Source organism: Ochotona curzoniae, unplaced genomic scaffold (genome assembly GCF_017591425.1).
Source record: "Ochotona curzoniae isolate NIBS_2020 unplaced genomic scaffold, NIBS_Ocur_1.0 scaffold_4701, whole genome shotgun sequence".
Taxonomy (NCBI): Eukaryota; Metazoa; Chordata; class Mammalia; order Lagomorpha; family Ochotonidae; genus Ochotona; species Ochotona curzoniae.
Window position 1 is genome coordinate 77,642,033 of NW_024467122.1, and position 27,574 is coordinate 77,669,606.

A 27,574-nucleotide genomic window follows, 5' to 3' on the forward strand; every position below is an offset into this window, starting at 1 on the left:
CGTTCCTCACCTTCACAGCAAGGATGGCGTACTTGAACTATGGCTGGTGTAACTGAGCAAATGTATCTTTTCAAATCTTACTTACACTTAAAAATATTTATTTAAATTAAAAATAATTTATTTTTATCAGAAAGGCAGATATAAAGAGAGGAGGAAAGACAGACAAGATCTTCTGTCTGATAATTCATTCCTCAAATGGTCACAACAGCTAGAGCTGAGCTGATCTGAAGCCAAGAGCTTCTTCCAGGTCTCCCACGCGGGTGCAAGTTCCCAAGGCCTTGGCCCATCCTCGACTGCTTTCCCAGGCCACAAGCAGGGAGCTGGATGGGAAGTGGGGCTGCTGGGACATGAACCAGCATCTATCATGGGATTCTGGTACGGTTAAGGCAAGGATTAGCCACTGAACCATCGTGCTGAGCCCTAAATCTTAATACATTTAAACAGCCACATGCAGCTACTGAACATCTGAAATGTGGCCGTGTGATTAAGGAACTATGTTTTTACTTTTGTCTCCAACACATTTAACTTCTAACAGCTGTCCATGGGCAGTTGTTGCTGCATTGCACGGCCTAGGTCTGGAGCCCCAGTCTGAATCCAGGCTCAGAAGACACCTGTACCCACAGAGCATCACGTTTGGCTTCATGATGGCCTCTTTTCCAAAGGAGTTCTAAATCCACAGAGCGCACATCCTAGAATCTGGCATGGATTTATGCTGGCGAAGATGAAATGGGGCAATCTTTCCCAGGAAATACTGGAGTTTTGATCTGATCTACCTGTGTTATCAGCAATAGAGATGGATAAGTGTATAAAAGTGAGCATGTTCATATATTTGTACACAGGTATAAGACATTTTAGAATCTTAAAACAATGTGTTCCCTTCAGAAAATTATTCGGCTAAGAAACGGAATACTATTTGGTTTGGTTGTCAAGTTGCCACTTGGCATCCTGCCAGCTGTATCCCATACTGGCATGCCTGGTACAAGTGCCAATGCTGCTCTTAACTCCAGGCTCCCACGAGTGCATATCCTAGGGGGAGCAGGGGATGGCTCAAGGAGTTGGGCTGCTGCCAGCCACAGGCGAAACCTGAAAGAGGCTCTTGGCTCCTAGCTTTGGATTAGCTCAGCTCCAGCTGTTGTGGCAATTTGGGGAGTGAACCTGTGGACAGAGGATCTTTCTGTCTCTCCTTCTCTCTAAATATGATCTGCCTTCCCATTAAAAATACATCTTCAAAAAAAGAGTAATAAGTTGGTGCCCATGTTTGGTTTTTTAAAAAAGAAAAGCAGTTAGAAATCCGGGGAACAGGAAGAGTGCTTTTTTCTTTTTTTAATTATCACTTGTTGGCAAAAAGTACATTCTTATACTTAAAACATTCAACAAAATCAACAGCAAAGTTACTGAAACTACAAGAGAGTATACCACAGCCCTGTCCACAGTTTCTGAGCTTTGCGTCCCCTACCGTAATCATTTACACGATCCATGAAGGCCACCACACATCATGGTGGGCGCTGTGTTTGCCTGCTGCACCCACAAGGCACCCCAGGATAGAGCGTTCTTTAACTCCCAGCAAAGCCAAACCTGTCATTACTTCAGAACAAAGCTCAGTGGGCTCCGCCAGACTGTACAATCCCCTGTGGCTTCGCTCCCTGGTGATTAAGAACTCTGTCAGCCTCTCTTGTCTCAAGAGGACAGTCTCCCGCCTCCCGGTCCTGGGCATGATGCGCTCCTGCAGGAGTGTGGCAGTGGAAAGAGCTGCTTGCAGGATAGCGCCAGGTGGGGCCTGTCTTCCGAGAGCTGAAGAATTACATGCATGTTCTTAGTATAGTTAGGAAACTTGATAGTGCAGCGCAACCAGGCGCCGAACTAAACGACTGAGCTGTGATCACATACTTCAAAGCGAACGCCCAGGAAACCTTCAGTCAAGCCGAGACGCAACACGGCTACCGTGCTGACGGCCGCCATCCCAGAGCCTCTCCAAGAGGTGACAGGGAAATCACCAGCCTGCCTTTTATTGTCACTTCATGCTCGGTGTTTCTGGTTTTCATCACTTCGATGTAGAATCCCTATACTGCGTTCTGAATTTCATATAAATAGGTTCAAACGATTTTTTTTGGCAACCCATTTGTTTTCCTGGATGTCATATTCTGAGGCCCATCCATGCTTGTACAAAGCTGTTGTTTTGTTTACTGAGATTATTCTGTGGAATTCCATTATGTGAATCTACTGGAACTTGTTGGTCTGTTTTATTGTCTGAGTTGCTCTGTCAGCTTTTGGGTAGAATTTTTGTTGTTATGAATACTTCTAGTGCAACTTGGCTTGCTTTGTATTGTGTGTATAGAGTTAAAACTGGGAGATTAATGAAGCAATAGAAAGATCTTCTAATTAATTAGGTCAAAAAGCAGTCAGACCAAATCATATTCACACACCCTTCCTGCAGGCGAGTTCCTCTTGTTCTGTCTGCTAATGCCTGATGTGCCATTGAAAAAAAAAAGTCAGGACTCGGCCTGCAATGCTGGCATCCCACGCGGGCACCTGTTTATGTCCAGGCTGCTCCACTCTCAAGCCAGTTGCCTGCTATGGCCTGGGAAGGCAGCGGAGGAAGGCTCATGTGCTTGGACACCTGCCCCAGCCCTGGATTCTGTGTCATCTGGGCCACTGGGCGGAAGAGCTTTATTGTTCTGTGCCTGACTCTTCCTCTCTGTGTAATCCTTCCAAATAAATACATAAATCTTAAAAAAAAAAAAAAAAACTTCTGGTGGATATGCAGAGATATCGCACTTTAACTTTGATTCCATCAACCCCATTAATTCACTACTTTTTCACGTTACTGGTCTTCAGGATTTTCTTCTGTGAAGTTCCTGTTTCAATCCTTCGCCCTTTTTCAGCTGAGTTGCAGCTTTTCCCATGAATTCAAAGGAATTCTTTATGGATGAGGGATACAGGCTTGAGCATCCCTAAGCAGAAAACCTGCAACCCGAAACCCGAAAGGCTCCAAAATCCACCCCGTGGCGCCCAGGAAGCTTCGGTTCTGGCGGATGTGGGGATTCCCGGGAAGCCGCGTGGATGGTTCTCTCATATCACACACTGTCTTTTTCAAACATCTGTGGGAACTTTGCACAGTCCCTCTGCATGTGAGGCAGGGAGACCCGGGCTCCAGGCGGCCTCTCAGAGCTAGATATGAGTCCACAACACAAAGGGAGACAGGTCTTGGCATTTGCAGAAATCGGGATTGTTAGAAAAAGCAGTTTTAAACACTCCAGAATTTGAAAGACATCTTACTGAAGTGTGGTTATGTTAATAGCTTTTCCTATTTTAAGTCAGCACAAGCTTATATTATTTTTAGGCATTTGGATGCAGATATTTAAAAAGTGATTTCAGAATAAAAATGTACTCATTAAGTGTATTAAAAACAAAAGTGGCTGGAGTTGTGGCACAGTGGCTTATGTCACAGCCTGGGACGCCAGCATCCGCGGTGTGCGCCAGTTCACGTCCTGAATCTGCTCTGACAGTACACCTGTAAAAGAAGCAAGATGGCCCAAGAGCCAAGAGCATTGCTTGCCATCCACATGGAAGACCCGGATGAAGTTCCAGGACTCTGGCTTTGGCTTGCCACAGCCCTGGCCACTGCTGCAGTCAGTGGGGGAAGTTGAGTCAGGAGATGAAGATCTCTCTCTCTCTCTCTCTAACTCCATCTTTCAAAAACTGATTAAAACAAATTGCTGACAATATGTAAAAGACGCATTTCTAGAAAACTAACTTATTTATGAAGCACAGTTTGTTCCCCCCTTTCAATCCTGATATTAATACATACACACAGGGAAAAATATAAGACAGAAGTGCAGAAAGACTACAGAAAAGTGCATCGATTAAAGTAATGCAAAACTTTCTGGGGACAAAGGAGAAGAAAGCAATCGGACATTTAACACTAGGCACGTGGTTTGAGCAGACACTCCAACAACGCTACAGGCATGGAGGCTGGGCCCTTTCAGCGCATCGGCCAACGCGGCAGAGAACCACAGACGTCTTTCTGTTTCCCAGTGCACTTAAAGGTCAAGTTTCTATTCTGCTGTGGTCTAGTACGTGGTCAAAAGTACGTCTAGAAACCCCCAATAACTTCATTAAGGGATATTTTACTGCTAAAATATTTTAAAGATCTATCTAGCTAGCAACGTAACTCAAAGGTCAGTTTTTAGGTCAAAGTGGGTAGTATTACTTGAAACCTAAGTTTAAATTCCAAAAAGCATGACTTTTAAATTTAAGGTCATTCAATGTGCATTTTTATTTGGTAACAAGGAAAGAGAGAAGAGAGAAAATAATTTAGTGCACATACGCAAACATGGTCTGAAGAAATCCCCTGAGAATTAAATCATTATTTTCAAATATACTGTGTCTTATGATTTATCCAATTAACATTATTCTTTAATCATTAGCACCTTTTAGAAATTCACAGAAACTGGTAACCAAAGTAAAGGGGATAGAAGACCTACCTTTTGATTTTTGTTCTAATTACGGTTACGGGGACACTGTAAGTGGGACAAGGCCCCAAGACCATCGCAACTGAGGCACAGGCCTGGGCGCGTTGCCCGGCTGCCAGGGCTTCTGCCCAGGCCCCAGGGACCAGCGCTGCCCCAGCAGCTGTTCCTGTCCTGTGAGAAGCAGCAGCTGGTGGCAAAGGAGCACCAGCAGCAGTTGAACTGAGCTGCTGCAAGGATTACAGGAGCTAAACTGTGCTTAATGCAGGGACTATCACGGCATTCAGTGTACACAGGCCATTTACAATGATCACTTTGGTTGTGATTAGTATTAATAAAGGAAGCACAGTCGGGAATTCTTCCCCCCACCCCCCGCCCATGAGTAAGTATATAAATGTTTACAAACAATGAAGACCTTTCAGTCTCCCAGATTGGTAACACTTTTTAAAAATAGCAATACTCAAGGCTGGCAAAAGAGCCACTTTAAAATGTTCATTGTTAGTCATAAAATAGATTGAAACAGGAAAATACGGATTCTTAAGGAAAGTATGGATCCTAAGCGTTAAGATTATTCATGTTTTGGGTCAGCAATAAAATCATCAACAGTTTGTGTCAGGCAAATAAGCAGGGCTGTGCAGCTCAGCAAACTTTTTGATGAGGTACAGGACCGCAATGGGGGCTATTTTGCCTGTGTAAATGGATGATTCTTTTTATTCCTCTATATTTTCTAACTGCCGCAAAAACACCCAATGTACTTGGAACAGACAGGAACAATGCTATTTTATAAACAGTGATTTGGGTTTCCTGTGCCATGACACATCACATTTACAGACAAACTTGAAGATCTCTAGGAGGTCTGCAGGTGGAGACCCTACACATGAGAAGTCTGTTCTAATAGCTTGTATTTACAAATTTACACATTTTGTTCCCTGACATGCTCTCCGTGTGTGTGTGTGTGTGTGTGTGTATACGTGCCTAAAGTAAAATATATTCATGAATGTACGAAAGAATGTTATGATGCAAGCCAAAAATACAAAATAATCCAAGCGTAGACAGGAGCAATATTTTTTTCAGTTACTGAAGATTAAATGTAAGCTCCAGTAACAGTTCAAGCCTGTCATCTTTCTCCAAGATCAAGGGTCTGAGTTAGACCGGTGAAGGACATCCTAACCTTTCTGTTAAGTCGTCCAGGCACCGCTGCAGGTGGACTTCCCCTGCCGTCACCAGCACGTGCTCTCCGGTTTCCTGGATTAAAATCTGCACGCAGGGATCGGCCTGGTTTAGCAGCTTCATTCCTTTCACGAGCTGAGGCATCTCACCTGTGGTAACAAAACGAGACACTGATTAAACGGGGCGTGATGGGGAGACAAGTGCAATCTAAAGACAATGTGTCTGGCCTTGAAAGGAAAACCGCTTTTGCTGCATCTCATGGGTTTTTGATATTTTTGCTTTTATTTTTATTTCTTCAAAGAAGTTTTTTTTTTCTTATTAATTTCTTCACTGACTCATAAGTCATACAGGAGCACTGTTTGCTTTAAGGTTTTTGATTTTCATTTCTTCAGCAACATATTTAATAGCACCTTATTTAACTTCATGCTGCTGTAAACTTTCTATTTTTTTTTTTTTACCTGTTGTTGACTTTGTTTTAGGACTTTTCATTTAAGGGAATGTATAGAAACTGTTTAATAGTGACTGTCACATCCAGATGTGAAGATACAGTGCAGTACGCATCTCTACTTCCAAATCAACTATGGACTTCCAATGACATCATGAAATACAGTTTGACAATACGATGCTGGACTCTGCCATTGTCCGTGCCTACAATGTCAGGATACACTTAAGTAGCAGAATGATGGACCTATGACTGTTTTTGAAGGATTATACTGTTGTAATAATACAGGGGGAAATCAGTCAGGGGGAGAAGGGACTTGAGGAGGGAGGAAGAAAAATCCCAGGGCCCATGGAACCATATCATAAAAATGATACAATACAGATCAAAAACAAACAAAAAGGAATAAACTTAAAAGAGTTTTTGTTCTTCCAAATAGCACAGCGCTGTGAAGACAAGTGCCTGCTGGGAATTCATCTATAGACAGCTATGAGAAGACACTCACAGGCCTTCCACACAGATGCCCAGGGGTGACCTGCATCCCTTCCCAACAGACAGAACTGCTGTCATTATATTCAGAGATGTGCTTAAATTCTATTACAAATGGACCTATTTCATCTCTAGGAATGTGACAGAATGCTTCCTCAGAGAGTACAGAAGCATTTCCTACGATACAGAGGACACGGAGCTGGAGTGTCCTATCAGAAGCAATTAGCCGTAAACCTCCCTGGTGGAACTGCAGGAGTGAGCAAGCTCTCTCCAGTGATGGACTGGCGAGCCCCAGGCACCTGCTGTGCTCCACTCAGCCAGGGTCCTGGGTGCATGGCTGCTCTGCTCAGTCTGCAAATCAGGACGTAGAGACCCTAGCTGGCCTGACCAGCCCCCACTCCCAACATGTATGCATGCACACACACACACACACACTCTCTCTCTCTCTCTCTCTCTCTCTCACTCTCTCTCTCTCTCACTCTCTCTCTCTCTTTTACCAGCCCCCCACCCCCAACTCTCTCTCTCTCTCAGCTGCTACACTTCACCCAAGGCAGATCAGAGGAAGTCTGCAGCTGCTGCTTAAGCAGAGACCCTGGACTTGAAGGCGTGTTTAGGCAGTCTTAAATTCTATTCCAGACTTTCAGAGAAGATAATATCAATTCCTCACTGCTTGGTTTTCATTATACAAAAACCAACAAAACCCCAAGAGCTTTCTGCACTGGTTTTCTTTTCTCCTTCTTCTTCTTAAGATTTATTTATTTTTACTGAGAAGGCAGATTTACAGAGAAGCAGAGACAGAAAGATCTTCTGTCCACTGATTTACTCCTCAAATGGCCACAATGGGGGGAGCTGAACTGATCTGAAGCCAGTAGCCAAGAGCTTCTTATGGGTCTTCCATCTGGGTGCAGGGTCCCAAGGCTTTGGGTTGTCCCCCGCTGCTGTGCCAGGAAACAAGCAGGGAGCTGGATGGAATAGCAGGGGCATGAACCTGTGCCCATGTGGGATGCTAGTACTTGCAAGAGGAGGATTTGCCAACTGACCCATAGTGCCAGGCCCTAGCAAACTGCAGTTTTCCTCTGCCGAATGAAGCAGGTTCATAGCTATTACCCGTAACTGACTTAACCTTCATGGAATTTGAAACTCATCTTAAAAGGATTCCTATAAGGAGACTACTAATAATACTAATGACACAGATACAAGGGAACAATAAGAGAAACAAAAAGCAGCTCTCTTGGTCAGTCAAAATAGAAAGCAAAGGCTGTGGCGGAGTCCCAGCTGTGCTCACTCCGGCAGCACATATACAAATGCAAAGGCACCTCAAAAAGTCTGTGAAAAGATGGAATAAAAATATAAGTGTATTTGATTCTTCTTCTTCTTTTTTAATCTATGCATGGCTGTTCCAAAATATACATTCTCCACCGTTTCTGATTACTCCCATCCAGGCACCCAAATAGATCTCTTCAAGGTGAAGATGCCAGTCTAAGATGAATGGAAGAAGCAATTTTTTCCATAAGAATCTGAAATGCAGAGACATTCCAGTGTTAAATGCTTAAAAATGCTTTCACTGATGGTCATTTTCTTGCCCCCAAACAACATAAACATCTGATGTGTAACATCTCTTAAAATCTGGAAGGTGATTTCCGCTATTTTCAAAGTCTCTCAAATGGATGGTTCACTAAAGATAAAAAAAAAAAAAAATCAACATTTCCTAGGTAGAATAATAAAAGTTAGATGGCATCAGGCAAAGTAGATACTGATTATCTGCATTTCAGCAGAATCTTGGGATACCTGGTAAATGGTTTTAAAAGATGACCTGGTACTGCATTTCTTCCATTTTCACTGTGTAGTTTTACTGGATGCAATTTCCAGTGGTAACAGTAAATGGAACCTTAAAGCCGATCTTCGCGTAGCCGTATCCCAACGTGTTAAGGGCAGACAGTTAAACACAGTTTAGTATTATTTTGGCAGTCAATCTCTAGTTTGGCTCCCATCGGCTTGGCCTCCTGAGGGTCACACTCCTCCCTAGGAGCCCTCTCCAGCAGCGCACTGGAGCTGGCCTGTGTGGCCAAAACTGTGGAAGGATGACATCCCAGCCCTGAGGCTGAGTCCTGAACGGCACCCCAGCTTCTGCGATCAGGTCCCAGGTTTGGCTGAAGCCAGCTACCGCACACTGATGCAGAAGGCTCTCTTGGTAGCTATGGGAGGGAGCCCCTGCACAGGTGACCTGAGATGTCAACCAGCAACAACTTGGGAGCCCGTGTGAGCCAAGTACCTGGGGAGATACAATGCCCATGGTGATGGAGGATTCCAGGCTGTTTTAGGGAACCCCAAGTTGAACCCCTTCTGAAGCTTTGGACCAAAAGATTCCTGAAAAAAGTAAACGACCATCATATTTTCCTGCCACCAAATGTTATAATAATGTGTTAAATAAACAACACGTCATAAACCACGACCACAATTATATAGAGAGAGATAGATAGAAATAAACTTTGTATATTATTGATATCTCTATCAAATACAAATAAAATTATATTTACTTTTCTTTTTATTTTGCAGAGCACTTCTCAACTGCATCTACCTTCTTACATCTGCCTATCTAAAAATGTCCCTGTATTGCCTTTCATCTTTTCATCGGTGTGGCTGCTCTGAGACAGAACAGTGGCCACACACAGAAGACAAATCACTGCAACCAGCATGAGGCTCGCAGCTGCTATGCGACAGGGAAAGTATGTGCAGGGTTACAGTCAGACTCAGGCAAGGGAAAGGGAAGCACAGAACTGCACCACACTGGCCAGACCTGGTGTCCATCACTAAGTGTGGGAAACACTACCGGATACGCACACTGGCTTTTCTTCATCCAGGTGATGCTGATACCGATTCAAACATGCCAGAACAAACAGTGGAGAGTAACCTTAACCGTCTACCACTCGGGGCCAGCTGGTTAAGCTGCCCCTTGTGACGCCAGCATCCCATATGAGCACCAGCTTAGGTCCTGGCTGCTCCACTTCCCATTCAGCTCTCCTAATAAATCCGGGAAAGCAGTGGAATATGGCCCAGGTACTTGGAACCCTGCCATCCAAACAAAAGCCAGGCCACCGACATGAGCGAAGCCCCTGGCTTTGGCCTGGCCCAGTCCTGGCTGTTGCAGCCATTTGGAGAGTGAACCAGGACAAGGAAGATTTTCTCTGTCTCTCTCTCTCTCTCATGCAGCTCACTCACTCCCTCTTTCTGTTTTTCTTTGCAACTCTGCCTTTCAAATAAAGAAATAAATCTTCAAAACAAAACTTATCACAGCTTGTTTTTTAGATAAATAATATTTTCTATGTTTCTGTGCCTCCTGATGTACATGAAACATCAGCACAAAATTCAAACCAAATGACATCGATGAAGGATTTAGCCATCACTCTCTCTCTCTCTCACACACACACACACACACACACACACACACACACAGCCTGGGCTCAGTGCCAACAGAGACCCATGGACTCAGTCTAAGGAAACAATGCAACCCCAATGCAGCCTGTTCAAGAGGAGAGAGGATTGGCACACAGTGACCCAGACAACACTGGCCACAGAGCAGCTAGGGGTCCACCCTCCACGACCAGCAGCTACCCCGGGCACTCTGAACGAGGAAAAGTCCTGACACATGCTGCTGTAATGGATCATGAAGAATCAGGTACTGAACACCCGGAAGTCACGTGCTTGGAAACGCAAGGTCATCTTACTTGGGTGTTTTGGTTCAATGGCAACTCTCACAATCGGCGTGGCTTCGAAGCTGAGGGGTATAAACGGTGGGCAGGACGGCAGGCTGCACAGCGTGGCAGACTTCAGCACGGAGTCTTGCAGGCCTCCTATCCCTGTGGGGAGAAGAGGCGTACGGTCAGTCTGCGATGGCAACTTCCCCAGTGCTGCAAGGAGTCCCGCGGAAACCACACTGTGTTCTTAGCAGCCCTGGAAAATCCGGGGTGACGAGGGTTTCAAAAATCTGTGGAACACACCTGTCATTAAAAAAACATGGATTTTGAAAATGTTTTGCACCCAAATAACCCTTTTACTTTCATATCTGTGTACATTTTTGAAGAGTTTTTGTTGGTAACTGACAAAAAAGGCAAAATTTCTGCCAATGTCTGTTTTTCAGATGCACAATTCTGATTAATCACACTGGTTAAACATTTATACACTTCGACCACAGAAAAGACCACTTCCAGACTCTTTTGTCTGAAAACTGAGTATTTCTAATTGTAATAGCTATTTCTTCTAATACTTGATGAGCATGAGTCTATTAAAAATAATATGCTTGCATAAGAGAAAAGGGAATTCAGATTCGGGCGGTGTGATGGTGCTGTGGGGCATCTGACTCCAGGGCCTGTGCCCGCATAGTTTCAGAAGAGAATCCCAGGCACTACAGCTCCCCAGTTCAGGCTCCAGGCAGATGACTGCACAGAGAATATTCTAGAAGGCAGCTCAGAATCTCACATCCAGAGTGTGAGCAGATAACATCTTAAGATAAACCAACGAAGCACTGTGGGGTTAAGCCATGGCCTGTAACGCCTGCATGCCATATGGGAATCACTCCGCATCCCAGCTGCTCCCTATTTCCAATCCAGCTCCCTGCTAACGGCCGGGCAAAGTAGCAAAGGACGGTCCAGTGCCTGGATCCCTGCATCCACACGGGAGATCTGGCAGAAGCTCCTGCCTCCTGGCTCTGGCCTGGACCAACCCCAGCCATTGTGACCATTTTGTTTTTCTTTCCCACTCTTTCTGTAGATACAAATACAATAAATCTTTCAAAACAGGAGGGGCAGCCTGCTTTAGGCAAGGCTGACGTGAGACACATGGCAGGGACAGTAATTTAGTCAACACCTCCTTTTGCACCTGAGCTTAGAAACAAGGAAGAAAAGAAACAAGAGGAGGAACAACAGCTCTGCTGCCTCCGGGTGCTGAATGGTGACAAGGGTGCTGGGAAAGGAGTCACACAACCGGACAGTGGCCTGGTGGGGGAACTGACACCCAGGTAGTGAGAGGTTGCCTGCTGTCAGACTGCAGAGTGGAAAGCCCCCTGATTTCTGAATGCGTGCAGAATTCTCTACCTCACTCCCTAACAGGGGCGCTCCACCCAGCTCCACGCACAACACGCCCAGTTGAGTTTCCGAGGGTCACAGAAAATGCACTGCTCCCATTCTCACCCTCTGGCTTTGGAAAGCACTGTCAGCTCCTTCAATCCTGTTCTACCTCACTCCCAAACTCTGCCAGCTCAGAATAGGATTTCCAGAATTTTCCTTGACAGGAAAGGCCGGCATGTTCCTAAGCCTGTGGTGTCCTCCCTTTCTACACCACGCAGTAGCGCACCTTGTGGCCCAGCCCAGAGGCCACTGACTGGCCCTGGCTTCGGGTCTGCATCTCCCACCGGTTCCAGGATGTCACGCTCCGGGTCTGCCTGAACTTCCTTCAGATCTTTGGGAACCTGGTGTTCAGTCACTCAGGAACCTCAAACACCGTGCTTCTGACCTCTGGTATGCCCTCCTGCACATGTACAGCATGTTAAGACAATTGCTGGTCTTCCCCCGGCATCTCCACGACACAGGCTACAGAGGGCCAGAGCATCCAAGAGCTGGCTCTCTCAATTTCTGATTTACATTTTGCTGTTCCAATGATCACATTTATTCCTGCTATTTAGATATGTTCAAGACTGATCAATATCCCCAAAAGAAAATCAATTATCACAATATTCCTCATCAAGACTACAAACTTACAGAAAAAGTACTGTTTCAAAGAGTCAAACTACACCACGTGTCCTACATGCCACTGTTTCACATTTTTTGGAAAAAGATTTATTTATTTATTGGAAAATCAGATTTACAGAGAGCAGGAGAGACAGAGAGGAAGATCTTCTGTCCGATGATTCACTCCTCAAGTGAGAACAACGGCCGATGCTATGCCATTGAAGCCAGGATCCAGGAACTTCTGGGTCTCCCGTGAGGGTGCAGGGTCCTAAGACCTTGGGCCATCCTCGACTGCTTTCCCAGGCCACAAGCAGGGAGCTGGAAGGGAAGTGGAGCTGCCGGGATTAAAACCTGTGCCCATATGTGATCCCTGGCGTGTTCAAGGTGAGGACTTTAGCCACTAGGCCATGCCGCCGGGCCCTTATTTTTAAATTAAAAATTTAAAACTTAAGAACTATCAAAGCGTCTAGGCATATCACAATGACATGACTTAAAAATCACTTTGCAAATTTCCAGATATCAGATAATTAGTAAGTATACAGTTTGATATTCACACAAAACACAGCTTGAAACATCCGTGCTGTTTTTAAAAAAATAATGCCAGCAAGTACAGTTCTAAAGAAAGGAACAGCAAACCACAACCAAGCCATTCTGTTATCACTATTTTTATTTTGATGTACTTCCTTTTTTTCTCCTGCATTGGCACACATAATTGGTACTGTTCACATAATTATATTTCTTTCTTTCTCCTTCCTGCTTAAATATAATGATCTTTAGTTCAGTCATTTCAGTAAAAATGCTAAGAATTCAGGAGGAATAATTCCTCTACATACAGCGCGTCCACTAAAGCGTTTTCCAACTGGGATCGGGTGATTAGGTGCCTGTTGCCTCCAGGGGATCATTTCAGAATTCCTGAGAAAGGAGAGGCAATAGTTTGGGGGTGGGGAGAGACCCAAAATGAGTGCAGTGCTTGTCTGTTGTCGTTACAATTCATTTATTTTCAATTTCAAGGGTTACAGAGGGCAGAATGTTTTAATGTTTATGCAAAAACAAACAAACAGACAAGAGCATATGATCCTGAGATGGAACTAGTAAGCCGCTGAGGAATGCAGAGCTAAAGCAGTTTGCTGGATACCAGTTTGTTTTGACATAAACACCAACAACCGTTATCCCAGTGAAGACACCTAATTCTTCTATACTAACAAGTGAGATGGGATCAACTGCCCTGTGGAACCTCTCGGGGCCTGGGGTGACAGACAACATGTAAGGGCTCCCACATGCGGAGTCCTCCCCTGGGCACGGGGCCCTTTGCTGGGCTGTACACCGATCCTGGCACCTTCAGCTCAAAAAACACACATCCACACACAGAACCCCAAGATTTCATAAATACTATCAGGCTCCGGTTGTTTTTTTTTTTTCAGCCTGCCCCAAATTTTGTCCTTTAAAAAGAACCCTACAATTATTAAGGTGAGTATCTTATACGATAGAAAACTAGACTCTGGGCATAGGAGGTGGATGCGGCTCCGTTGAAAAGTTTTTGTCTTCACCATGCGCTGCTGCACAGGTTGATTCAAGCCGAGAGGAGATTCTGTGGGCAGGAGGACAGTAAAATACACCTTTACACATATTTTAGGAGGGCCTGCTGGCTAGCTGCATAGAGTGCAGCATGGACACGTTCAGGAAAATTTGGATTTGGAAAGCACTCTTTCGTGGAAGGTCGCATGAAAGAAAATGACTGGAACCCAAAAAGAAAACTTTGCCGAGGCTAGCTTTGTGGCACAGTAGGGTAAGCCTCTACCTGAGATGCAGGCATCCTGTATTTGAACGCTGGTTCTGGTCCTGGCTGCCCCATTTCTGATCCGTCTTACTGCTACTGCACTTGCGAAGACAAAAGAGGAAGGCCCAGGTGCTTCAGCCCCTGCCACCCACATGGGAGACACAGAGTTCCTGGCCTCGGCCTTGCTCGCCCATATCTGGCTGCTACAGCCATTTGGAGAGTGAGCCAGTGGTCATCTCTCCTGAAGCACAGGTTCCTGGGGAGTCTAAAATCCCCTGGTTTTGGAAGACTGTCTTCTAGTCTAGGCTTCTCTTTGGACAGCAAAGATACCCAGATTCTTGGGCTCGGACTGGATGCTCTGGTTCTACATCTTTCTCTGACTCTCATTTCTGCTGTCTGACTCAGCTAGAGCGTATCAGTGAATTCCCACTTTGTCACCCTTGTCATGAAGAAAGGGAAACAGATGGGCACGACCACACAGCGTGGCCTTTTCCAAGCTGACCCATACAGCACAGCTAAGGTTTCAGAGGATGGCTCAGGTCTGTCCGATATGCCAAAGAAGTCCATTAAAGCAACTTCCCTCCACTTCTTGGGTGAAGGGAAGCTCCAGGGTGGAAAAAAATCCTGCAACAACAATACCATCAGAATTACTAAGAAAGAAAACTGCATCATCATCTATGGACCCTTTTACCGGGAGACTTTTGTAAATGAGAAAAAGTGATACGTGAAGACTTGACAATTCTTTTGTGAAGACAGGTGTAGGGTTTCAACCTTGTCCATTTCTGAGAAATAGGATCCTCAGTGTCCCGAACAAGGCAGGAAAACCGTAACTGTTCTCGCGTTTTATTATGCGAAGAAGAAACTGACAAACACAACCTTCCTGGAGATACCGGCACGCAGAGGGTGAGGGAAGCGCGCCGACGTGCACTGTGGTTAGCGGCAGGTGCAGCACACAGCGCAGCACAATCCACTGAAAAGACATTCTCATCCCATTTATTTCCACTGCTCTGGGATCTTGTATCTAACTCTTCCTAGTCAAACATGCATTTGTCCTGTGTTTGCTGTGGTATCAGAGAAACCTGAGTTTAATTACAGCTCTCCCCTTATACAGTCATTGGAAGCTGGGGCAGTTAAATTGGCCATAATTCCAGTTTTATTAATAGATTTGCTAATGAAGATAGAGTTTCTTATGACATACAATATGAACTGAATATTTAATTTTTATGCCACACTGTTGACTAGTTAACTATAAAGAAGGTAATAATGGCTTTTTTATGAAACACAAAATCATGCTTATAATCAGAGTCATTTATGAGCTCTGCCTCCCCCACATTCTATAGCAATAATTGGTTTGAAGTGTTGCTTTTCTAAGATATACTCTGTTCTAATTTTAAATGATTTTTAAACATATTTTTAAAGATTTGTTTTTATTGGAAAGACAGATTTACAGAGAGAAGCAGATACAGAGAGGAAGATCCTCTGTCCCCTGATTCACTCCCCAAGTAGCCACAACAACCAGAGTGGAACTGATCTGCCAGGAGCCTGGAGATTCTTTCAGGTGCCCTGCACAGGTGCAGGGTCCCAAGGCTTCAGGCCATCGACTGCTTCCCCAGGTCACAAGCAGGGAGCTAGGTGGAAACTGATAACCATATGGAATCCGTGCATGCAAGGTAAGGATTTAGCCACTGAGCCATTGTGGTAGGCCCTCAAACATTTTTAAAAGATGTATTTATATACTTGAAAGGGGCAAAGCTATAGAGAGAATGACAGATCTTTCATCTGCTGGTTTGCTCCTGAGGTGACCCCAATGGTGGCGGCTGGGCTAGGTGGAAGCCAGGAGCCTAGCAGTCCATCCAATTCCCTCACGAGGGTAACCAGCGCCCAAGCATGTGGGGTATCCTCTATTGCTTTTCCATGCACATTAGCAGGGAGCTGGATGAGAAGCGGAGTGCCTGGGACTTGAACCTACACTGACAGGAGATGCTAGTATCACAGATAGCAACTTGGCCCACTGTACCGCTGGCCATAAATGATTTTTTCACATGGGAAACACAACAAAAAAAATTAGTATCAAGAGCATAAAGTCCTTAGCATTACTGAAAAACATTCTGGAAAACTATTTAGGAGGAGATATGGCTTTATACACCAGAAAATCATAACTGAAGCCTTCAAACATTTTTTGTTTAATTTTTAAGGTCTTGTATCCACTACAAGTTCACTCCTAAATGGCTGAAACAGCTGGAGCTGATCTGATCTGGAGGCAGGAGCCAGGAGCTTTTCCCACATGGGTGCAAGGGCCAAAGGCCTTGGGCCATCCTGTACTGCTTTCCTGGGCAGTAAGCAGGGTGCTGGTTGGGAAGTAGAACAGCTGTGACATGAACTGGTGCCCATGTGGGATGCCTGTGCTAGCCAGCATGCTATGCCCAGAGCCCTTCAACTTTCACATCTTAAATATTTTCAATTGCAAACATGACAGAGTTACTTCTGAATACAGTGGCAGTGACATTCGCGGTAATCAAGACTGGATGATTGAAGAAACAGAAATCCAAGCCTACCGCATGTGCAGGGGCAGCTGAGAAGGCGGAGCCCTGCTCTGAGCTCCTGTCAGCTGTGCCTCTGGTGAAATGCAGCTACCAAGGGCCAGCTGCAAACTGCCCTCCTGGGAAAGGAGGAGCAATGATCGGGCGGCATGGAGCTGGTGGCCTATAGCCAACACACCAACAGCGCCGGGCTTGGGACAGCACCAATAAACCAACGGGAGACAGCACTGGGCCCGGGACAAGCCAGCACAGGTAGGGATGCAGGGCCAGTGATGGGCAATGGTGCAAGCAGAGGGGCCTGCCCAGGAAACGGCGCTGGGACAGGTGGCGGATCTAGTGGAAGAGGTGAAACACCTGTGTCACTATTACACACCATCCAGGGGAATAAATGCCGTGCAGATCAACTATCTAAACGCGAATTTGGAAATGGAAAACACGAAACCCATGGACTCCTGAGACTCACCATTCTAGTGTATACCAAGACACCATAAACTTGGTCAAAGCCTGCCCCACGGACATCTGCAGTGGCCAAGAGGACAGGACACGTTAAAAGTTGGCATAGATCCACGAGGAAAGACGGGCAACCCAGCCAGGAGTGCAGGTGAGGGGCCGAAAGCAGTTCCCAGAGACGATATTAGAAAGAAAAAAGCCCGGGCAGCTAAAAAACACACAAAACCTCTAGACTCTCAATTTCACTGACAGTAAGGAAAAAAAGCAAATTAGAGGAAAGGATACTATTCCACACAAACACAGCTGGGGAACGGACAAGGTGGGTCACTGGCACTGCAGACGTGAACAGGAAGTATGGCAGAAGACTTCTGCCGAGCTCAGCAAGGACACCACACCGTGCAACTCGCACAGCCCACATCTTGTCCTACTTCCTGTAAGCAGGATGACAGGCATCAACCATGCACCTCCCCACGAGGTGATGCAGTGTCCACTTGGAGCCTACTACTGGTACCTTGCAACATGAAATTTTCCCACTGGAGGAATTAGCACCTAGACACAGCTTTTGAACCTTCTGCCAGACAAACATTAATAATCACTGGAGCTTACATCTAATTCCATTTCAATAACGAAGTTTTTTCTTTGCTTGCAATTTAATATATGTTGAAGCGGACAGGTGTTTGTGGCCTATGCAGTAAAGTCATATCACACACTGGAAATTCTAGTCCTAACTTCACTCTCTATTATAGCTGCCTGCTAATGTGTACCTGAGGCAGCAGGTGAAGGCTCAACTGCTACCAACGCGGAGAATCAGACTGAATTTTAGGCTCCTGCCCGAGTCCTGGCCAGACCTGGCTGTTGTGCACCATTAGGGCACGGTGAACAGGAGATTATTGCTCACCTGTGTGGCTTTCTGCCTTCCAAATTAGAAAAAATATTAATTACAGACACATACTGAATTTTCAGGAGTGCAACTACGATAAATCAAAGAAAGAATGACTTTGTTTTGAAAAATGAGCCGTTGACCATTTCACTCAGAGCCACTCATCTGAGTACTCCGCACCACGCATGGGTGTGGCCACACTCAGGACTGGCATCACAGGGTGACTGCCGGTGCCCGACCCGCCCATGCCCTCCAGGAGGGTCCAACCAGAAGGCTCCCATGCTGAAACGCAGTCTGTCCTCCCATAAGGGACAGTTAGTGCTTCACCGTGTATCAGGTACCACGCTGATGCACTGGAAATTGCAGGCAGCAAGACTACTGGACCTGTACCATTTCTGGGTGGCAGAGTTTATGCTTGTCAGAATCTTTGCACTGGAAAAACGATCTGGGTCTGAGACGATGAAGAATCACCATCCTAGGGAACTCATTTGATGCGCACAGGGACCTGTGTCCAGCGGTGCTCGCCGTGACCCAGTGATGGCGCAAAACTGTGACTCATCAATAGGAGACTGAAGAAATAGACAGTGATAAATCCACACAGTGGAATCAATCCGGAAATGACAGGAAAACATCACGAAGTCCAAGCAGAACATGTCATGCAAGACACAGCAATGTACTACTATGCCAGCAAACATACACATATTGCTCAGAGACGCCCATCAAGGTTGCGGATCAAAGTGATGGAGGAGGAACATGCAAAGTAACTGTGACACGGTGTTCACACTTGGGGAAGGTGTGTGTTGAGGGTGAGGACCAGGGCCAAAGGGCTCACACCGGGCACACAGGGAGCGAGATACGCACGGTGTCTTCCATATTGCTCACGGAAACCGTTTCAGAATTTTATCAAGCCCATGATTACTGCTTAACAAGACCACAACTGACTTTTACATCTTTTTTCCCCCCTGGGATTTGCAAATAATTAGCTTGTGCTGAGTTCATTTCAAAAACTCACCTTTTAAAAATGTACTTTTAACTTGCCACCTTAAGAGCATACCTAAATATATGAGAAAAGTATCTAGACGTGCACAGAAAAAGCAACTCAAACGTAAGAGGCTCTTTGGGGAAGGTGGGAGTTAGATGATTTCCATTTAATTTTGTTTCTCTATGCTTAAACAAATGGGTTCAGCAAACAGGCTATTTCTGTAAAGATTAAAAATAAATAAATAAAAACCCACCAATCAAAACAGCCTTTTGGTAACGTGTGGGCCTGAGCACTTGCAGGGCTTGCCTCGGGGCGCTGCATCCCGCAACTAGGAACACAGACTTACTGCATCTGCATTCATCAGGGTGCACCCGGGCAACTGACACTGCAGCCTCACCTCTGGGTCTCCAGGCCTGGATGTGTCCACACCGGACGAACCCAGAGGGAGTCTTGGGTTGCTCCCAGACAGGGAGCTGGGGCGTTCCCAGAGGTTAACCAAGGCCCTGAGAGAAGGAACACAAGACGAGGCTGGGGGCCTGAGACCGAGGATGTGTTCCACCTTCCTCCCCCAGGCAGACACCAAGGCCAAGAGCCACTCATGGGGCCCTGGCGGAAGCTCAGGGCCTACACACACACACACACACACACACACACACTCACTCACTCACTCACTCACTCACTCACTCACTCATTCCTCCTTGTCTGACATCACTCTTGTGCCTTTCTCGCTCCTCAGTCAGCTCTGGAATTACGGCCGCTGCAGGGCCTGGGAGAATCTTACCGTGAGTCTGGTTTGAGGGTAAGCTGCAGATGGAAGGTTCCGGACCGTCCCTGCGCTCTGCACACTGCCTTCCTTAAGTGGCTACTGGTCACTTTATGTGTACACGACCCTGTGCGCACCACTGGGGATACAGTGATGAAACACAAGACGGCGCCGGTGGAATTTTTTTTTTCTGCTTTCTTAAGTGCTTTGGGAATGTTTTAAAAACTCAGTCACATTACTGCTGATTATCTAGTCTGATCCCGGCGCCGCACACCTGCATGCTGATGGGGCCCAGGCTCTCTGCGTGGAGACAGTGAACCTGACATTAGGAACTACTGAAGAAACGCCGTTCCTGTGGGGGGAGAGTGACCATCCTCGAATGTTAACTGATTTCCGGGCACACAGGGGCCATTTCAATTCCAGTCACTACTGTTTCCAGTGCACACACTACTTCCCGGAGAGAAAAAGCTACTTTCATAGTGGTTCCATCACAGTGACCTGCACGGTTCTAATTGGATAGATCAACGTTGAAACAATAAAGAACGTCAGGGGAATTTTCCTACACTATAATCACTTTAAATACTGGGATATTTATCCTATAGTAGCTAACAGTTTTTAATTTTACAATGATTGTTCAAATGCCTAAGAGAAGCCTGGCTAATTAGACAGGATACACCTGTTAAAATACTATGTGGCCGGGCCTGGCGGCGTGGCCTAGTGGCTAAAAGTCCTCGCCTTGAACGCGCCAGGATCCCATATGGGCGCCAGTTCTAATCCCGGCAACTCCACTTCTTCCCATCCAGCTCCCTGCTTGTGGCCTGGGAAAACAGTCGAGCATGGTCCAAAGCACCGTATCCCACCTGCACCCGTGTGGGATACCCGGAAGAAGTTCCTGGATCCTGGCTTCGGATCGGCATAGCATCGGCCGTTGTGCTTACTTGGGGAGTGAGTCATCGGATGGAAGATCTTCCTCTCTGTCTCTCCTCCTCTCCATATATCTGACTTTCCAATAAATCAATAAATCTTAAAAAAAAAAATACTATGTGGCCACTAATAAACTGAATTGTGAAGATGACTCAGAACCAATATAAAATTCTGCATTAACAGAAGTATACAGATGAAAACAGAAGAAAGGTTAAAAAAAAAAAAAAAGGCATAGGTAGAAGTGCTAGTCCTCAAGCTCCAGGAACTTGTGAATCTTTAAGCAGCTGCCATCCATAGAGTCAACTGGCTGCAAAGTGAGCCATGGCAGACGATGGGCAGCTGCGGATGGCGCTCTGGGCCACCCAGACATCCATACAGGAAAACCACCCTGCTTCGACCTCACACCTTCTAAGAAATCACCTCTGGGTGCAGAGCCCTGGCAAGTTAATTCTTCCTGTGGGGCTGGCATTCCACATAGGCACCAGTTCGTGTCCTCCCTGTTGCACTTCCGATCCAGATTCCTGCTCGTGGCCTGGGAAAGCAGTAGAGGATGGGCCAAAGCCTTGGGACCCTGCGCCTGTGGGAGAGATCTGAGGAAGCTCCTGGCTTCAGACTGGCTCGGTTCGGGCCATTGCGGCCACTTGGGAAGTGAACCAGTGGATGGGAGATCTTTCTCCCCGTAAAATATACTTTTCAAATGAAACTGGACAAATTTAAAAAAGGACCAAGTGCAGATGGATGGCAGAGCTAGATCAGACAAGAAAAATGAAAAGTTGACAGACTTACATAGGACCTCAATGACGTTGGTGCAAGCAAGCGTGTGCAGTGACATGGATAAATCTCACAGTTAGAAAACTGAACAGCAGAAGTCCAGCAAGCGTCTCCCAGATAACAGGTGGCACCTTCTCAGAAACAGTGAGATCGCATTCACTTCCCTTATTGAGGGACAAGGAAACAGCAAATACCGCAGGTAGAAAAGGAAAAGGGAGGGGAGAGGAAAGAATTGGTGGAGACAATGAGGCATCAGGGCACCTCCTTGCCTCTAGAGCTGGTGAGTTCAGCATGGCGGAGGCACGAAGAGAAACTCCTAGACTCCCCAGTGTCTGCCCCGAGTCAACACTGGGGAAATGCAGAGTGCCAGGCAGGTGAGGCCTGCCCTGCCCCCAACTATCTGCTTACTCAAACCCTGGATGCTCTGCTAATGTACCTGGGAAGGCAGTGTGGTTGATACCCCAAATGCCTGGGACCCCGTCACCCCCGTGGGAGACTGGGATGGAACTCCTGGGTTTGGCCTGGTCCATTCCTGGCTTGGCTGTGACATTCAGGGAGTGAACAGGTAGATGAAAGATCTCATTCTCCTTGTCCGTGCTCTCTGTGCTATGTCGCTTTTCAAAGAAAATTTTCACGAAATAACCAAGAGACAAAAGAGGGGCAAGGTGCCTTGAGCAGGAGACAGCATCAGCCACGGACGTTAGGAGAGAGTGCTCTAGCCCAGCGCCCACCCCAGGACTGACAACACCTAGGCTCAGGGCTTGCTTTCACACCGCTGGCCCTGTGGTTCTCTTCCCTCTGATCTCTCAGCTGTGCTCACCTCCCACCCCCTGCGTGGATTCCCTGCAGCCCTGCTGCATCTCTACTCCCACCCCAGGACGGCGATGCCTTGCATTTATGCCCAAGCAGGCCCTCATGGATATGTGCTTGGGAGAGTGAAGCCCATTTGTACCGCAAGTTGATTAGAATGAACTAGTGGCTCTGACCAAGACAGATTAATTATCCATGAGGAAGAGTCTGGACTGGTTTAATGATATTGTAGTATAGCTATGAAATTTATTCAGGAATGAAAAGGAATATGACAAATCAGGGTGTAAGAATGACTCTGAGATATAGCCCTAATAAAACAGTCTAAGGTTTACTTTTCTTTTTTTTTAAATAAAGATTTGTTTTTATTTGAAAGGTGGTGTTACAGAGAGAGGGGGACAGAGATCTTCCATCTGTGAGTTCACTCCAGAGCTGGTGGCAATGGCTGGGGCCAGGCCAGGCCAAAGCCCGGAGTCTGAATTTCTTCTGCGTCTCTCGCTTGGGTAATAGGATTCCAAACACTTGGGCCATGCTTTCCTAAGCACATTAGTGGAGAGCTGGATCAGAAACAGAGCAGCCAAGACTTAAACCAACATTCATCTGGCATGCCAGCATGGCAGCTGGACAGAGCTCTAGCCTCCTGGCCTCAATCTGGCCCAGCACTGGCCACTGCAGCCATTTGCGGAGTGAACCAATGGACTGAAGATCTCTTTACATCTTTCACTGTGCCTTTCAAAGAAATAAACTAATTTTTTAAAAGCTAAAAAATGAGATCTTTCCCCTCTTTCACTATAAGGTGAAGCCTTTGGTATATCTTTGCATACTTGGTAAGGAGATACATATGATAAATGCATATATATTTTAGTTTTGTTTTTCAAAGAGACAAAGAGTATTTGAACTCCCAACTGCTGGTTCACTTCTCAAATGCCTGTGACAGATAGGCTGGGCCAGACCCAAGCGAGAAGCTGGCAACACAACCCAGGTCTCCCCTGTGAGGGGCAGGCACTCAAGGGCTCGAGCCATCATCCACTGGCTCCCAGGATCTGCATGACTAGGAAGGCAGAACTGGAGCCAGACTTGGGGGTCAAGCTCAGGTACTCTGAAATGGAACACAAGTGTCTCCGCTGAAATTTTAACTGCTAAGCCAAACGCCCGTCCCAGTTGACATTATAATTAAACAACTGTCAGGAACATCACTCAACTTACTTAAAAATAGGTCCTTCCTACAGAACTCTTGCGTACAATGGGGAAAATGGTATTTCAATGCTCTTGAAGTTCTGAACACCTGGGACCTTAGGATTCTACCAGAGGTTTTTCTTTCCATTCATCTATGGTAGTACACTTAATAGAACATCAATAGATAGGCTTGTCCTAAAAATTTAACTGCCCGTGGGAAAAAAACAAATTCAACAGGATTTACGTTAATTGGCATTACACTGTATTTTGCATACAATTCCAAGAGAGTAATTTTTAAAGCCTCTTAAGAGTATTTAAGAGAGACTTTGTGATTAGGATATAGGAAGGAAAAAAATGGTCTGATACACAATAAATTATCAGCCTCAGTGACAACCTGGATGAGCTCTGGATGTGGAAGCAGCATGACAGTCTCTCTGCTTTCAAACCCCCTGCCCGCAATGTGGAAGCTTTCTCACGATACCCCGATGAGAAGGCCGCAGCAGCCCACCTGCTCCATCAAGAGCTTACAGTGAATCCTCACGTACAAACTCACACACCCATGCCAAACGCCTCCTGTTGGACAAAGTTCCTGGGCAAGCGAACATGACATAGTGCGTGCCCTTCAGGTTCCCCCTGGCGTTCTTGTGTTATATTCAAATCACATCCTTTGTTGGACCACCTCTGCTCCCGGATTTTCTTTCTGGAATAACACAAGCCTTTATGTACTTGACAGCTGGCTATCACATCTTCCCCACCAATTCTATTTTCATATCTACTACCAGCATCCTCTCTAACCTTCTCCCCAGAAAAAAATCCCTTCCACTCAAACAACTCAAAATCTGCATACCATATGACCCAGCAATAGCACTCCTAGGAATATATCCAAAACACCTGTTTTACGACAAACCAACATGCATCCCTATGTTCATAGCAGCACAATCAGTAATTGCAAAAACATAGAAGCAACCGAAATGCCCATCAGCAGAAGATTGGATAAGAAAGCTTTGGTTCATCTACTCCATGGAATACTACTCAGCTATTAAAAAAAACAAAATGCAGTTCTTTGTGGCTAAATGGGCCCAACTGGAAACTATAATGCTAAGGGAAATGAGCGAATCCCAAAAGATTAGATACCACATGTTTGCCTTGATTTAACTTGTAATTTTTGTTTGGTTGTTGGTTATTTTTTGAACCTGTCATTGATACTGTCTCAACCCAGATGTTTCGAAGAATGGAACTTGCATTATTTTTAACATATTGTTTACCTAATACTATGCCAATTAATTCCATAATGTTGTATATTGATACTGAGGTTTTGTTGGGGCTTTTAACTGACCGGATCTTTACTCTGTTAGCCCTATCTTCAGACTAGAGAAGGTCTCCCCAAGAGGCCACTGAACTTATCTGGACAATAAGACGCTGGACTTTATGCTAGATATGTGTTTGCAAGGAACGAATCTCAACTGAACTTGAACTGTGGTTATGCATCAAGGTGGAGGAATCCACCATGGGGGGAGGGGTATGGGAGGGGTGGGGGGAATCCCCAGTGCCTATAAAACTGTATCACATAATACAATGTTAACAACAATAAAAAAAAAAATTCATGAAAAATTAAAAAAAAATCCCTTCCGACTCCCACCATATTCCACATATAAATCCAATAAAGCAGGTCATTTAGGTAAAAACAAACAAAACCAGTTGCGCACACACGTTCATTTCTAGAAAGCTATCAGCTTGCCGGGGCTAATGTCTGCAGGCAGCTGTAGGAACTGAGGCTGGCTCTCCTCACGTATAGTGAGCAGTGCCTCCAATGGCCACCCACAGCTGAAATACTATTCTGTCGGGAAGGACAAGGCTGCCGACCAAGGATAGCCTTGCGGGTCACATTTAGTGTTCTGAAGGACACGAAGCCAACGGGCATCCAACCCATGCCAAGGTCGGAGCTGCTCCCTGCCCCAGCACGGGGCATTCTCAAAGACCACAGGACAGGAGAGCGGAGCTCAAGGTGACAGCCCACCGGCTGCCAAGGCTTGTGTGGGAGAACTCCATCCCAAGCATTTTACCACACAAGTCCTCTGGCTACACACAGTAAGTAGCAAAATCAAACAGAGGGACAGTGAGGAGTTGCTAATTATATTTTCTACATATCTTATCTTTGAAGTAGGCTTCTGTACTTCTCTGCACTCCGAGCAAAGCATTCCTTACTACAGGGTGTGTCTTGGGTAGAAACGTACTGAGCAGTAGGCTGAGGTTTCTCAGGAGGCAGCACTCTCACTTTGCAGGAAGCCAATCTCCATTATTATTATTTCTCTGTGGTTAGGGGAGACCTTGTTGCAACAGGAAGCGGTGTCTTGGACCACCATTAGGGTTCCTTTCATTATTAACAGCCATGGGTCCATTTGTGCACACACAGCAGGGGCCAGTTGAGGAGAACCACATGGCGGCGACAGCGTGCCCATTCTTACATCTGATAGACGGACAAAATATCAGCATCAGCCGAAGTCTACGGATAGCCTAAGAAAATGTATCCTGTAGCTGGGAGGCCCTGGGTGCTCAGTCATTCTGAATATTATCTCTGGGCCTATAATAGGCTCTTGTGTTCTCTGTCTGTGACCAGGGTCAGCTGGCAGCGGCTTTAATGTCTTCGGGAGTTCCTGAAGCCAACATTAAAATGAGACCAAGCACAGGGTTCCCTCTAAAGTGCAGAGCGCTGGGAAGCCTACCCGAAGAGCAAGGCCAGGTTACGGGATGAGCCAATTAGTAATGGGAGGCTTGCCTTTCAGGGTTGTAGCTGGCTGTTTAGGGGGCTGTGGCATTCTGGGACCTCAGAGGTAGATAAAGATACGGAGCAGGCTCAAGCTGTGGCTAAGCAAAGTAATTCATTCTCCCTAGTTATTATTAGAATCTGCTGTCTGTGAATATTTTATTTTTTTACAGATTTATTGGGCCTGGCATGATAGTTTAGCGGCAAAATCCTCGCCTTGCATGCACTGGGATCCCATATGCGTACCGGTTCTAATCCTGGCAGTCCCACTTCCCATCGAGCTCTCTACTTGTGGCCTGGGAAAGCAGTGGAGGACGGCCCAAAGCCTTGGGACCTTGCACCCATGTGGGAGACTCTGAAGAGGCTCTGGACTCCTGGCTTTGGTTTGGTGCCCCTCCAGCCATTGTGGCCACTTGGAAAGTAAATCAATGGACAGAAGATCTTCTTCTCTGTCTCTCCTTCTCTCTGCATAACTGACTTTGCAATAAAAATAAATCTTAAAAAAGGATTTATTTTAGTTTCATTGGAAAGGCAGGTTTATAGAGAGAAGGAACAACAGAGAGGAAGATCTTCCATCCACTAATTCACTCCCCAAATGGTTTCAATGGCCAGAACTGAGCCAATCTAAAGGTAGGAGCCTGGAGCCTCTTTCGAGTCTCCTATGCAGGTGTAGGATCCCAAGGTTTTTTTTTTTCAATCCCTTGGCTGCTTTTCCAGGCCAGAAGCAGGGAGCTGGATGGGAAGCAGAGCAGCCGGGACACAAAACCGGTGCTCATCCGGGATTGTGGTGATGCAAGGTGAAGACTTTAGCCACTAGGCTACCACACCTGTCAGTGTGATACTCACCCTGCTGATGAATATTTTTAATCACAGTATTTCACTGCTTTCGAATCTGTGTCATCACCACAGACATCCGTGCTGAAGAGGTGCCGCTACCGTGTCCCCGTGGCTCCGGGGGCCAGGAGCGTGAACAGTCAACACTGCTCCTGGCACCCTGCAGCCGTGTGTAGGTAAGAGGGCAAGTTCAGGCTGTGGCTCAGGTAGCACACTTCCACAGCAGCCCCACGGGGAAGGAGTGGTAACCACCTTCCAGAAAGTTCCTCTGCAGTGACAGATAAAATGCTAACCCACTGAGTCGAGCTTCCTGGTGAAGGAGGAGGTTTAACAATCACAGGAACACTTCTCCCCTAAGTCACACTTCTCAGGGACCTGCTGCACTCTCCCAGTAGGACTGGCCACAGAACTAGACCGAGCCCCACAGTCTAAACGGGATGAGCAGCGAAGGGGCCTGGCTGGCGAGGACAGACCCTCTGCTGCCTCGGGCAGCTCATGCACAGGTTCCCCCGGGCGTGCTCCCTCCCTACTATGGGGGGGGAGTGAAGGCTGAGTAACAGGGAGGCCGACTCCCATGCTCCTTACAGGTTCCAAGAGAGGACTGGCCAGGCTGGGG

General features: G+C 46.2%; 1 protein-coding gene across 1 annotated transcript in view; it reads right to left on the bottom strand.

Annotated features, from left to right (window-relative positions):
* EFL1 (elongation factor like GTPase 1) overlaps positions 1-27,574 on the bottom strand; it is a 123,148-nt gene that overhangs the window by 18,173 nt on the left and 77,401 nt on the right. The window contains exons 16-17 of the mRNA XM_040968595.1: positions 10,293-10,424; positions 5,641-5,788 (exon numbers count right to left, since the gene is read on the bottom strand). Coding sequence (XP_040824529.1) covers positions 5,641-5,788; positions 10,293-10,424 — 280 coding nt within the window. The remainder of the gene's footprint in view (positions 1-5,640; positions 5,789-10,292; positions 10,425-27,574) is intronic.